The sequence below is a fragment of the Mytilus edulis genome, unplaced genomic scaffold (genome assembly GCF_963676685.1).
Source record: "Mytilus edulis unplaced genomic scaffold, xbMytEdul2.2 SCAFFOLD_1081, whole genome shotgun sequence".
NCBI classification, from domain to species: domain Eukaryota; kingdom Metazoa; phylum Mollusca; class Bivalvia; order Mytilida; family Mytilidae; genus Mytilus; species Mytilus edulis.
In genome coordinates this window covers 1-14883 of record NW_027268389.1, presented here as the reverse complement: position 1 = coordinate 14883, position 14883 = coordinate 1, and the positions used below count along the sequence as shown (strand labels likewise).

Below are 14883 nucleotides of genomic sequence, written 5' to 3'. Positions count from 1 at the left end.
TATACATATACCCAAAACAATTTTAAACAATGGAAATTACACGACCTTACACGGGATTCGAACCTTTGCTCCCTTGATAGTATTAATACATGTTGCTGCATTGTAAGCGAGAGCCTTATCCTCATTGCTACCGCAGTGAATATTATAAGTAAGACATTTAAACTTTAAACGGAGAATAATCGTACAGATGTACCACTGCTTCAAAATGCTTAAGATGATAACTTATTGGCAGTTCAAAGGGAGGTAACTGGGACTGGTTCTGGCTCCATCCCGTAGTGCTTCTAGGCATGGAACCACTTGCTTTTTTCATAACATACATATGTTAAATAATGCTTCAATTTAATTATATAGATATACCCCAAAAAATCCGAAACAAAGGAAATTAAACAACTTTGCACGGGATTCGAACCGTTCCCCCTTTGATAGTATTGCTATCTGCATTGTTAGCGAGATCATTATCCCCATTGCTACCGCAGTGCATATCATCATATGGCTAGGTAAGACATTCAAACTTTACATTGTATATGATTGAGTTGACTCCAGAATTGAGAGCTCTTCCTCCACAATTTCGCCCCGTCAGCAATTTGAATAATAGCCGGATTTGGAACCATAAAAGAGAATAATCGGACACGACGTACCACTGCTACGAAATGCTCAAGATGACAATTTATTGTCAGTTCAGGGGAGGTTACTTAGATTAGCTCTTGGTCTGGCTCTGACTCCATCCTGTAGTGCTTCTAGGCGTGGGACCACATATCGGTATATCATTCCAACACGTCGGAGATTCCTCGCACTGAAATACAAGTTGAAGACATTTCGCTTCCCGACTTACATTTTCATAACATACCCATGTTAAAAACTACATCATTAAATATATATGCCTGCATTGATACCTGAACTGTTAGCGAGAGCCTTATCGCCATTGCTACCGGTGTGAACAGCAGCAGATGGATTGTTAAGACAATTAAACTTGACATTTTATATGATTGAGTTTGTCTCCAGGACTGAGAGACTGAAAGACAATTACTATTATGTCGGGATGCATTTTTGTAACAAAGGGAAATTGCATCTTGATCCAGAACTCACTTTGTACGGCAACCCAATTAAAATGGTTAATGAAACCAAATTTCTTGGGTTAATTTTCGATAAAAAGTTAACCAAGCTTGTTGGCAATATCCTTTTCAGATGTTAATAAATCAAATTTTTTCCAGGATGTTCGTCGGGCTTGCCTACAAGTCCGCCGTGCCTTAGCGCGAAAAATACGGAAATTACTCAAGTTTTCCGTCGTTGGTTGTTGATTGAACCGTCTTTCAGTTTTTTTACGGTCACCTATGGCTTGATCACAAGCGTCATCAAACCATGGTTTGCTGGGATGTTTCGGATTTGCCGAGGTCTTAGGAATAGTTCTGTCAGCAATTGACGTTAAAACTGTATTAAAAGTTAAAATTGGATCTTGTACAGTCTCAAACATCTTTCCCTCCGGTGGATCGCTATCCTTGCCGTGGTCGGAGGGCTTGTGTGTCTCAGTGACCACAAGAGCTATGCCAGCTGGAGCTTCGTCTCCTGGTAGGGTTACCCATGCTGGACAGGTCGAAGGGTAAGAGACCAGACTAAAGTGATCCGAACATCGTGAGATGCCCGATGTTTCAAATAAAATAGGCTCTCCAACTCGTTTGCCGTGGGTTGCTACCCGTGTCGGTGGTTGACGAGATCCTTGTGGATGAGGGCTATAGCCAGACTCCTTACGGTCAGAAAATACCCGGACGGACGAGACTATAGTTCAATAAGCTGCTTTGGCTTCGAAATCATCTAAACGGGAGGTCGGATGGACCCGGTTCGATCAATCGGCTGGTCATGTCGAGCCCTTCAGTTAATCCTCAACAATAAGCTTTCTTGTAACAATTTTCATAATATACACATGTATTTTAAATTAAGCTATTTATATTTTGGATAACTGAAGAAGGCGATGGCTCATGGGTCAATCAAGTGGTACGCTTTCTTTTTCGCTTGATGGATACGCTCTGCTTGAGTATACTATTCTTGGAACATCTGGTGCTTTCCGCAGTGGATCTTGGGTGCTGATTTTGAGGACCAGCTACATTATATTTGGAGCTCGTTTTCAGCATTAGCACTCGATCCCGGTTCGCCACGGAAACACAGCATCGCCCTTGTAGGCACTCCTAGGTGGGTGGATGGCAAGAATGGTGAATCTTTCTCCTTTCATGTGGCACAACAAAACAAACCCTCTAAATCAGCTTTAATACATAAGAAAAGAAAATGTGATGATTCAGAGCCCTGTCGGGAAGATGACAGTTGGCCCAGATTTATTGTAATAAAAGGAACAGAAGAAAAACCAATTTCAAAAATATCGCCCTTTGTAATTCACAAACAAATTCAAAGCGTTGCTGGTACTGTTAAAAAAGTTTCAAAAATGAGATCTGGCAATTTGTTGGTTGAATGTTCCAACAAAAGTCAATCAACAAATTTACTTACAATGTCTACAATATCAAACTTTCCTGTTTCTGCCTCTCCTCATAACAGTTTGAACAGCTGCAAGGGGATCATTCGAGACAGAAGTCAATACCTTGGTGACCTTACTGTGGAAGAAATCGGTGAGGAACTTTCAAGCCAAGGTGATGATGGTGTAACTAATGTTATTAGATTTCTTGGTCTTCTCCCGACCGGCAGTAAAACGCTTGCTGAAGTGGGGCGTCCGTTTGTCTGTGCGGGATGTATCAAGTTCGCAGTCACGTCCGTCAGAAGGGGACGTTAAATCCGATGCCTCGTGTAAAGAGAGTGCCACGCTCTTTGCACGTTAAGAACCCTTGCAACAACTCTTTGAGGGGTCCGTAGGTGGCCTGTTGCAAGGCAAAATTTCTGTCCCTATCCAATATACCCTCATTTTCCAGTGGCAGTCCAAATTTTCCCGACCATCATCCTAGATGACCTCTATTACAACAACCTACCTATTGTATTTATTGTGAACTTGTTCTCGTCCTGAATATGCATGAAATATTTGCCACTGGACGTTAAGCAACCAACAATCAATCAATCAATCAAATTAAAAAGAATGGAAAAATAATCAAATTAAATACTTATCTTTTGACCTTTAGAACTCCAACTCCTCCTCCATCTATTACTTTAGGTTGCTTCGGAATCAGAGTTGACATGTTTATCCCAAACCCAATCCGATGCTTTACTTGTCAAAAGTTTGGTCATGGAAGCAAACAATGTCGTGGTAAGCAGAGATGCTTCAAGTGTTCTGACGAAGGACACGAGGGAACAAACTGTAGCTCTGAATCTTCTAAATGCGTAAACTGTAGTGAATCCCATTTTTCATCGTCAAGGGACTGCCCTGTTTACCTTAAAGAAAAAAATATAATTAAAATTAAAACAGAAAGAAACATTAGTTACCCAGAAGCTAAACAGATAGCTTCTGTTTCGAATGATCTCCTTGTTTCAAACAGACCATCGTACGCCAGCAAAGTTGTCCGCTCATTCAGTTACGAGAATACACAAACTCGCATGACTTGGCCAATTGATGCGGACAATTTTAAAATGCTGCCTGTTGAAACAGAACCTACCGATAGAATATTAAAATAATAATTCCAAGGAAACCAAAATCTTCCAAAACCAGTACTCAGTCTTCCTTACAGAGCTCACTATCATCACACAAAAAAAATGAGAAAAAGAAATCAAATAAAAAAGAAACAGTAGAAATACACAATTAGTGCGGTAAATCTGTCTGGGATCTTCCCAGTGATATAGATGATTCTTCTACCTCAAATAGTCTTCCTTCAACTGCATCCAAAAAGTTATCTTCTTCGTCCAATGCAAAGTCTACTAGAGCCCAATCTCCTCTTCGTTCTCCAGAAAAGAAGGATGTCCAAAAGAATACATCCTCTCAGAAGTCTTCTGATTCGAGGTCGCGGGGTAGGGGTCGAGGCGGAGTAAAACCAGCTGCGTGTGGTCCTGGAGATCGACGACTCTCCTCGCACAATAGATTTTCAACACTTATCGACGAAACTGAAATGGATATCGAAAGTGTTCCGCCACCCGAAAGATCCAAATCTCAGGGTGAGCGAAATAAGAATGCTGGCAAACTCGACAGCATTCGCCCTTCATTTATTAAATAATGACAAATATCATCCATACCAGTAACAGTCTTAGTCTGTGAAAGACTAGTAACGACTGTCAAATCTGTCATATTTCGTTGCAACAGTTCATTTATGTCTGTCCCAACTTTTCTACGAGTTGTGAAAGTCAAAAAATGCTACCATCAGTCATTTCAGAACTGTTTCAGTTGTTTACGGTGTTGTCACAGTCAAAATCTATTTATTACAGTCTTTCTAATAGTTGTGACAGTTGCATAATGTCCGTCCCAACCTTTTAATAGTTGGGACAGTTAAAATTTGTTTTTGTCAACTTTTCAGACGTTGATGCAGTCAAAAAATGTTTGTCACAACGTTTTTAGAGTTGGGACAGTCGTTAAATGTTTGTTACAACTTTCAAAAGGTTGACACAGTGATTAAATGTTCATTACAACTTATAAAAGGTTGACACAGTCGTTAAATGTTTAAAACAAACACTTCATAGGTTGATACAGTCGGTAAATGTTTTTAATGCAAATATTTTAGCGTAACGGTAGTCGATCAGTGTAAAAAAAAATCACGTCTCACCCGGCTCTCAAGATTTTATTTAGTTGTGAAATAGTCCATAACTTATACTATTATCGTCTATTGTGCGATTGTAAACTTGTTTTGCTGTTTATTCATTTATTTTGCGATCGTTGTTTGTCTTTTGTCGTTTTCCATTTATTGCCGTAGCAATATTGTCCGTCGTTTATTTTTGACAGTCATGTGCGTTTGACTTTAAATAATTCTTTTGATATCCTTACTTTTTATTTTATAATATCTGTCGTTCATAACTGGTTTACAAAAAACAGAAGCTTTCGTTTAAAATGGAGTTTTAATCTTATGTATTGCAGAAAAATGAGAAGATGATAATGGATTCATTCAAATTGATACTTGAAAAAGTTTTGATGAATTCTGCGGAATAGAAAAATGTACCATGGGTGTACCTGAAATAAAATTTAAAGATTATGACTAAGTTACCAATATTGTACAGCATAATAAAACAGTTTTAATTCGAATTACACCCCGAGGGACATTTCCGATGATTAAAAAAATAATTAGTAAAATCTGTCAAGTTTCATTAAAAACGGAAAACAATTCTTCACCGTAAACGATTTACCCTCTTTAATTTTTTGTCGGCAAAAAAAAACGGACCTCAGGTCGGCAAACTTCTAAGTACATCTTTACACAGAAAAGTAAACTAGATGTTAGACCACATGTACAATAATCTGAGCTGGAAATTACAATCGGTGAGTAGAAATTATCAATATTTTAAAGCATGTCTATCGAATAATCATGGTTTCATAATTTTAAAGGGAAAATGTGCACATTTGTCAGTTTACAGACCTTTCAGTTTGTTTAAACTCATTGGCGGGTCCAGGGGGAGGGTTCCGAGGGTTGGAACCCTATTTCTTTTGGCCGCTCAATGCATTTGAATGTGGACATACAGTTGGAACCCCCCTTTTTTGTCCTGGGTTGGAAACCTCCCCTTTTAAAATGGCTGGATCCGCCACTGATCCTACAGATTCCATATTGAGATACTCCGATAGACTATATAGCTATGAATCGACATTCTATACTACCACACTCGTGCATAGTTGCATATTCCAGGGAAAATATAGGCGTTGAGCTTGTTAGTTGTGCATCATAACAAATCATTGAAAGTCATAAAGGACACCGTTCCCCTCCCCCTTTTATCATGTGTATGTCATTTATTCCCTTATTTAGTTTGCATACATCACCCTGAGTGAAATACAAAAAAGGGTACTCTATATCTTCCCCATTTTTGTGGGAAAAATTTGGTTGATTATATAGGGAATCACTCAAGCATGACTAGATCCGCGCCCCTTAGGGCAGTCAGCGAGCCCCTCTCTCTTATGAAAAGTTCTGGATCTGCCACTGACCTATACATCATGTAGTGTACATATTGTATGTTAATGTATTGCTTACTCTGGTCCTAAATTTGCATGAAATACTTGTCACTGGACATTTTATAACCAACAACCAACCGATCTTTACCTGTACGTATCCATATACATGTGTTTCTTATCATGCTTATGCTGAATTACTTAAGTATTTCCCTGGTTTTGCTTTATCATTTTCATGTTTATCAGCTGATAGTTTTTGTTCTATTAGGAACAATGAAGAATGCATTGTGACGTCACAATTTCCATAAAAAAAACCATGCATATTTCAAAAAGATATGATTTGATCATAAAATGTCATGAAAATTATTAACTTAAAGATTAAATAGTGACTTATTTAGCAAGTGTGCACTTTCATTTAAATTTCAAATAATTCTCAAATCATGGACAACAAAGCATTAATATATATATTTGATAATATCAGGCATTGAAAGTGAATAGGTATTTTAAAAATGGTCTAAAATAGCATTAACCATCAAAATTAAACAATATTATTAGATTAATGTTCCTGAAACAAAGCACAGAGTCATAAACAGTTAATTGCCATTTAAACACAGTTGATTAAACAAATTGTGCTAATTCAATTAGTAATTGTTTTATCATGTACTACATTGTTTAAAAAACACATATTAAAAGAGCAAAGCTAGCATCATAATTTTATTCTTTTTAGATTTAACATAGAATCTTTATTAAATCACTATAATTTGTTAATACTTTGAACCTAAACTATATATTTTGATGTGAAATTTTTATATAAATTGTGCCCTGTTAGCATTGTTTTTCAAAATTCATTTTATGCTATACATGTTAACTTACTTACAAGTACATTGTAGTAACATTCAATGGTCTTTTTATTTATTCCGCAATGATTAAAGGACCTTCTAATCATGAGTCATATTTTTTGACACACATTCAATTGTGTTTTGGTTACTTTATTGTTGTCCAACTGTTGGGTTGATGCATCATTGATATATCCCACATCTCCTTTGATCATGTGTATTCACATACATAAGACTGCAGATTTTTTGCATTTTCCACATACATGACATAATCATGATAATTTTTTTTATGTTAACATTCAACATGTTCAATATGTGAGGAAAATATAACAAAAAAATCTATCTGTATGCATATTTTTTTATGTTAACATGGTATAAACTTTTTTAAAGTATTTTGTGAAGCTCAAAATAATTTTTATAGATATAGTATTATCCAGTAAGTTGTCATAAAATTTACTGTGTTAACTGCATTGTACATGTTGTATCTACTAATTTAGTCTAAAAAAAAATTATTCAAATTCAAAATAAATAATTAAAATATTTGTATTTACTGAATATGACCATGCAAATCATTTATATGACATTAAAATAGGTAATAATCAGGATGCTTTAACACTGGATAGGTAATAATCAGAAATTCTTATATACATGATGTAGCTAATATACAAATTAAGACACAATAGTTTATTGCCTTGTGGATGACATTTAATCTGTCATGGGTATATTGAATATGATTTTATAATAATGTTCACAAATTATGATTAAAATTGCCCTCTTCAAAATTTTGATAACTTTTTCAAAACATATTATAATTTAAGAAAAATATGAAACAGCAGGATATACTATTATCATGATTATTGTAATGTGGATATAAAAATGCAAATTTTAAAAGTTATCTGAATAAAACAGTGCATTTATTTATTTATTTTATTTTTTCATTCCTTAAACTTTTCTTTGTCATGTTTGTAGTATCAATATATTTCATATTAAATGATTAACATAATTAAAATGAACAAAAGAAATAACCTGTTGTGTTTTAGAGAGGAATACCTATGTCTATGTCCATGATGTCTGACTTTAAAGAATTGATGAAATAAAGTATAATGAGAGCCTTAATAAGATAGTAACTCTTCAATGAAAGTACACAGTCACACTTAAAAAATCATTAATGCAGGAAAAAAGACAACACTATATAGAATTTAGACCCCCTTAAAAGATTTATTTTTCTTGTTATAATAGGGACTTGAAAATAGAATTGTATTTAAGTGCTAGAATGTTTTGGTCAATCAAATGAGAAGTGCTAGTTTTATCTAGGTAAATACAGTTATTGTAATTGACTTTATTATTATTGCACAATGTATATACATGTAGTATTATATATTTATTATTAGTCAAAAATTTACTGTACTTGAGTCTAATGTATATTTTATTTTGTAGAATCATACTGAATATGTATTAGTTTGACCATGATTCCCACTTAGAATATGACGCCTGCTAGTACATGTGCACTTTGATGCATAGGAAATATAGATGTCACTGAGTCGCTCTTATAGCTGCAAATTGTGAAACAATGGATTAATTCATTATATTAAGCTAGTTATCTATTGTGTTTGGAAATAATGAATACGGTGTGCAACATTATTCCATGATGATGATGTGATGTTCTGATTAAATTGGACAAGAAGAAAATTGTGCATTGTACAAATTGGAAACTTACAAATTGTATTAAAGGAGGACCACATTACTGGAGGACTAAATACCTTGGATTATCATGATAATTATTAATTTGCTATATCAATCATGATCAATTGTGAATTTGGAATAACAAAATTTCATAGTTTCAGTGCATATTAATAGTGCAATCATACATGTACATTGTTTCTGTATTCCATGAATACCCAGGATAATAATTCATTTGAAATAGCAATTTGGAATAATGAAAAATCATAGTTTCAGTGAATACTACATGTACTAATAATTGTGCATCATATCTGAATTCATGAATACTTTTAATTGGTGGATAATCAGTCATTTTAATATAATAACAATATGGATAATGTGAATTTCTAGTTTCAGTGAAATTTACAAAACAGTACAAGTATATCACATCTGAAGTTTATGTTGGCATTGCAATTGTTAACTACCGCCAGCATGTCCAGGGTGTGTAAAAAGATCTTAACCAACTATGAGGGTCTCATGCAGTCTGTGTCAATTGTTTAGTGTCAAATGACTGCTTGCTGTACTTAAATTATTAAAGTCTGAATTAGAATTAAATAAAAATCTTAATTAGCATGATTAGTGGCCAAGTATTTGAAACAAATAAACCATGTATGTACTTTAAAGTATAATTTTATTATCCCTCCTGCAACAAAAGTTGATGTACATGCATGCAAGAAATAGGTATTACAATCTGGCAGTGGCTACAGCGTACCGTTTTGTTTTTAAGCTTCACCAGATACATTTTAGAACCTGAAAGGCATGGATACTTCCTTATGTTATGAAGTTCCTGTTATAAGTAATAGGATAATTATATTTGGTATGTGCGTACCTTGCAAGGTCCTCATGCCTGTCAGACAGTTTTCACTTGACCTCAACCTCATTCATGGATCAGTGAACAAGGTTAATTTTTGGTGGTCAAGTCCATATCTCAGATACTATAAGCAATAGGGCTAGTATATTCGGTATATGGAAGGACTGTAAGGTGTACATGTCCAACTGGCAGATGTCATCTGACATTGACCTCATTTTCATGGTTCGGTTATTCAGGTTATAGTAAAGTTTTTGTGTTTTCATGGTTTTGGTCTATTTTTCTCATACTTTATGCAATAGATATACTATATTTATTGTATGAAATGATTGTAAAGTGTACATTTCTAGCGGGCAGATGTCTTCTGACCTTGACCCCATTTTCATGGTTGAATGGTCAAAGTTAAGTTTTTGAGTTTTGGTCTTTTTATCTAATACTATATGCTATAGGTCAACTATATTTGGTGTATGGAAATATTTTATGGTCTATATGTCAGTCGCGCAGGTTTTATTTGACCTCGACCTCATTTTCACGGTTCATTGCTCAGTGTTAAGTTTTTGTGTTTTGGTCTATTTTTCTGAAACTATAAGTTATAATAGGTCAACTATATTTGTTGTATGGAAGCATTGTTAGCTGTACATGTCTACTTGGCATGGTTCATCTGACCTTGACTTCATTGTCATGGTTCATTGGTCTTTGTTTAGTTATCTTGGTTAATGTAAAGTTTATGTGACAGTTTTTAATAAAGCTTTATACTTAGAACTATCAACATAATATCAATGATAAGTAAAGAAGGCGAGACATTTCAGTGTATGCACTCTTGTTGTGGTTTGATCTATTTCCAAATGTTTCTCAGATACCACTACAGTATAAATTACATGTACATGCGTGATCACTATTAGTATTTTTGGCATATTATTGGATATTCATAAGTTGTACATGTTTGATTGGCAGGCTTTAAATCTGACCATGACCTCATTTCATGTTTCATTGGGCAATTTTTAGTTTTCATTGTTTGGACATGTTGGATGTTAAGAATGTTAAGTCTATTTCACAGACATTATAAATCACTAAATTTTGGGTATGGAATCATATCCGAATGTCAGTTTGTAGGGTGTACATCATCTGTCTGGCATGGTTAATTTGGCTGCGACTTCATTTTCAAAGGTTATTGAAAATGGAAAGTTTGTGTGATACTTGTACATGTAGTAAAACCTTCATACATGTAGGCAAAGCAGACATGACATTTCAGCACAGTCACTCTTGTTTACATCTGACACCATTGATCATACACATGTTGCTGCTTTTTGATAACAAAAGTCTTACAACTATTAACAATTATTATAATTCATTTGATAATACTAGGTATTGTAGTCTTGTATAACATGTATACTGTGTGATAACCAGAATAAGGAGATGTGGTATGAATTTCAATAAGACGACCATCAACCGTAAACCGAGTGATGTAATTGTTAGTACATGTAACTGTACATCCTTCAACAATGAGCAAAATCAGTTCCGCATTTTATAAGTGTGATAATGAAAAACCTATAACAGGCCTAGCCATATTGGATGATGTAACACAATGTAATTGAGTAAAGTGCAGTGTTATTTGAAAGATACATCAACACATTGTATATATATACGTCCATTATACCGACACACTGTTAGTCCGACACCCCTATGGTCTGACGCCCCATTAGTCCGACACCCCAATAGTCATGATAGTCCGGCACGAAATAATTGAACAATATTTTAAATAAATAGTCTGTATTTGTATTTCAAGAGGTTAATTAAATTATTTTGAATTGATCTTCATGAGAGTCTCAAAATAACATTCATTAATTACTTACAATATTATAATGTTGCTTATTGTCCAGTAGCAAATATTACATGCACGTTCAGGACAAGAACAATTTAACAATAAATACACTTGGTAGGTTCTTTAATAGTTGCCATCCGTGAGAATGGACAATGAAAGTAACTGCTATATTGAATACGGTCAGAATTTTGCCATTCAGCAGGCTTAGACAAGAGGTTACAGACGGCCCCGCAAAGAGTTGTTTCAATGGTTCTTAACCTGCAAAGAACCAGGATATCATGTCACCACTCTGATATTTGTGAAAAATTATACATCCCGCGCAACCAAATGTATGTCCAACTTTGGCAAGGGTTTACTGGCAGTCGGAAGAAGACCAAAATGACCACATTTCTATTCCCACTTGCATTTTATATTAAAAACCAAAACTAACTGCACCTTGTCCATCAAATGACTAAAGAACAGGTAATGTAATCGATCAAGGTTGGTTTTCAGTCCATCCTTCTTTTAAAGTGAGTCCAACAATTTTTTATGATTTAATTTTTTTTAAGGTGTATATATTCAGAATATCGGACCCATTTGCCTAATTTATAAATGTGACCATTTTTAAAATTTCCATTACTGTACTGTCATAGATATAGGAAGATGGGGTGTGTGTGCCAATGAGACAACTATCCATTCAAATAACAATTTATAAAAGTAAACCATTATAGGTCAATGTACGGCCTTCAACACGGAGCCTTGGCTCACACTGAACAAAAAAATATAAAGGACCCCAAAATATTGTCTGTACATCTAGCTATATATATATATATAGTAACATTATTAGTTTTCTTTACTGATTGAATAATATGTCATTACTGTACAAGCATTTATAGGATTAAATAATTTGAATTTGAACAATTGAAATGGGAAAATATTTTGGATAAACGTTAGTACGACATCTGATCAACTGAAACCACATAAGAGAATCCGATGTCAGTCTTTAGAATTTAATAAGACCGGAGTCTAAAGAATACATCAAGTTCTAAACCGTGATGTGAAAAATATAAAAGAAGATTTGATTTCCCTGTCTAAAGCAATGCGAGTTTTCTTGTTTTGAACATTTGAACTTTCACTGGCGCCATGCATAGTTATTTTTGTCGGGTCTTGTACATGTACAGTACGTCCATTTACTAGTATTTACAAATGTACAACATATGTATGGTAAATTGTTTGCGAAAAATCCGGTGAAAATATTAATTTTTCTCGCGAGTGATAATAATTTTTTACCTCAATCATGAATGCTGACGTGCTATTTACATGTATCATGTGTACCAATTACAATTGAACTTCAAATAGACCATTCCGTACAATATACAATACAAAGTCGAGTTAATATTGAACTATTCAAAAATAAAATACGGTAAAATAAAATAAATTAAATTTAGATAGATTTAAGATTTGTTTTCCATATCTGTATCTGTATTAGGAAATCCCTCCTTCAAAGGAGCACTTCACAATGAATATATATGTCTATACACACTTAGTTTGAAAATATAAAAAATAAAAATATAAATGTACGCCCCATAGCTGCAAAAGATGTGTTAAATGTCTGCTTTTTTTTTACATGTATTGAAATCAAAATGGTTAGGCAGCAACCATTTGATTTTCTGGGGCGGGGGGGGGGGGGGGGGGGGGGTATGGGTTTTTTTGGAAAAAAAAGTTTGTTTAACAGTTTTTGGAGAAAAAAATAATTTGTTTTTGATTCTGAGAAAAAAAAATTGTTTGTTTCACCCTCAGCTGCCACTATATGTAATGCTAAAATTGAAAGAAAAAAATTGTTTTCGACTTGTCGCGAAAAAAATAGATTGTTTTTCGCCGTAGCCGGAAAAAAAATTTGTCCAGAGTTGTTTCAATGGTTCTTAACCTGCAAAGAACCAGGATATCATGTCACCACTCTGATATTTGTGAAAAATTATACATCCCGCGCAACCAAATGTATGTCCAACTTTGGCAAGGGTTTACTGGCAGTCGGAAGAAGACCAAAATGACCACATTTCTATTCCCACTTGCATTTTATATTAAAAACCAAAACTAACTGCACCTTGTCCATCAAATGACTAAAGAACAGGTAATGTAATCGATCAAGGTTGGTTTTCAGTCCATCCTTCTTTTAAAGTGAGTCCAACAATTTTTTATGATTTAATTTTTTTTAAGGTGTATATATTCAGAATATCGGACCCATTTGCCTAATTTATAAATGTGACCATTTTTAAAATTTCCATTACTGTACTGTCATAGATATAGGAAGATGGGGTGTGTGTGCCAATGAGACAACTATCCATTCAAATAACAATTTATAAAAGTAAACCATTATAGGTCAATGTACGGCCTTCAACACGGAGCCTTGGCTCACACTGAACAAAAAAATATAAAGGACCCCAAAATATTGTCTGTACATCTAGCTATATATATATATATATAGTAACATTGTTAGTTTTCTTTACTGATTGAATAATATGTCATTACTGTACAAGCATTATAGGATTAAATAATTTGAATTTGAACAATTGAAATGGGAAAATATTTTGGATAAACGTTAGTACGACATCTGATCAACTGAAACCACATAAGAGAATCCGATGTCAGTCTTTAGAATTTAATAAGACCGGAGTCTAAAGAATACATCAAGTTCTAAACCGTGATGTGAAAAATATAAAAGAAGATTGATTTCCCTGTCTAAAGCAATGCGAGTTTTCTTGTTTTGAACATTTGAACTTTCACTGGCGCCATGCATAGTTATTTTTGTCGGGTCTTGTACATGTACAGTACGTCCATTTACTAGTATTTTACAAATGTACAACATATGTATGGTAAATTGTTTGCGAAAAATCCGGTGAAAATATTAATTTTTTCTCGCGAGTGATAATAATTTTTTACCTCAATCATGAATGCTGACGTGCTATTTACATGTATCATGTGTACCAATTACAATTGAACTTCAAATAGACCATTCCGTACAATATACAATACAAAGTCGAGTTAATATTGAACTATTCAAAATAAAAATACGGTAAAATAAAATAAATTAAATTTAGATAGATTTAAGATTTGTTTTCCATATCTGTATCTGTATTAGGAAATCCCTCCTTCAAAGGAGCACTTCACAATGAATATATATGTCTATACACACTTAGTTTGAAAATATAAAAAATAAAAATATATAAATGTACGCCCCATAGCTGCAAAAGATGTGTTAAATGTCTGCTTTTTTTTTTACATGTATTGAAATCAAAATGGTTAGGCAGCAACCATTTGATTTTCTGGGGGGGGGGGGGGGGGGGGGGGGGTAAGGGTTTTTTTGGAAAAAAAGTTTGTTTCCAGTTTTTGGAGAAAAAAATAATTTGTTTTTGATTCTGAGAAAAAAAAATTGTTTGTTTCACCTCAGCTGCCACTATATGTAATGCTAAAATTGAAAGAAAAAAATTGTTTTCGACTTGTCGCGAAAAAAAATAGAATTGTTTTTCGCCGTAGCCGGAAAAAAAAATTTGTCCAGAGTTTGTTTCAATGGTTCTTAACCTGCAAAGAACCAGGATATCATGTCACCACTCTGATATTTGTGAAAAATTATACATCCCGCGCAACCAAATGTTATGTCCAACTTTGGCAAGGGTTTACTGGCAGTCGGAAGAAGACCAAAATGACCACATTTCTATTC

General features: G+C 34.2%; 1 protein-coding gene and 1 long non-coding RNA gene across 2 annotated transcripts; both read left to right on the top strand.

Annotated features, from left to right (window-relative positions):
• Positions 1-1541: 1541 nt before the first annotated feature.
• On the top strand, positions 1542-4136 carry LOC139507396 (uncharacterized). Its single transcript, XM_071295730.1, has 3 exons — positions 1542-1597; positions 3114-3312; positions 3732-4136. Exons 1-3 carry the CDS (start codon positions 1542-1544, stop codon positions 4134-4136), a joined length of 660 nt encoding a protein of 219 aa, XP_071151831.1.
• Positions 4137-5100: 964 nt separating this feature from the next.
• LOC139507397 (uncharacterized) lies at positions 5101-9127 on the top strand. Its single transcript, XR_011660674.1, has 2 exons — positions 5101-5383; positions 8275-9127. It is a non-coding gene; the product is annotated as an uncharacterized lncRNA (long non-coding RNA).
• Positions 9128-14883: the final 5756 nt, after the last annotated feature.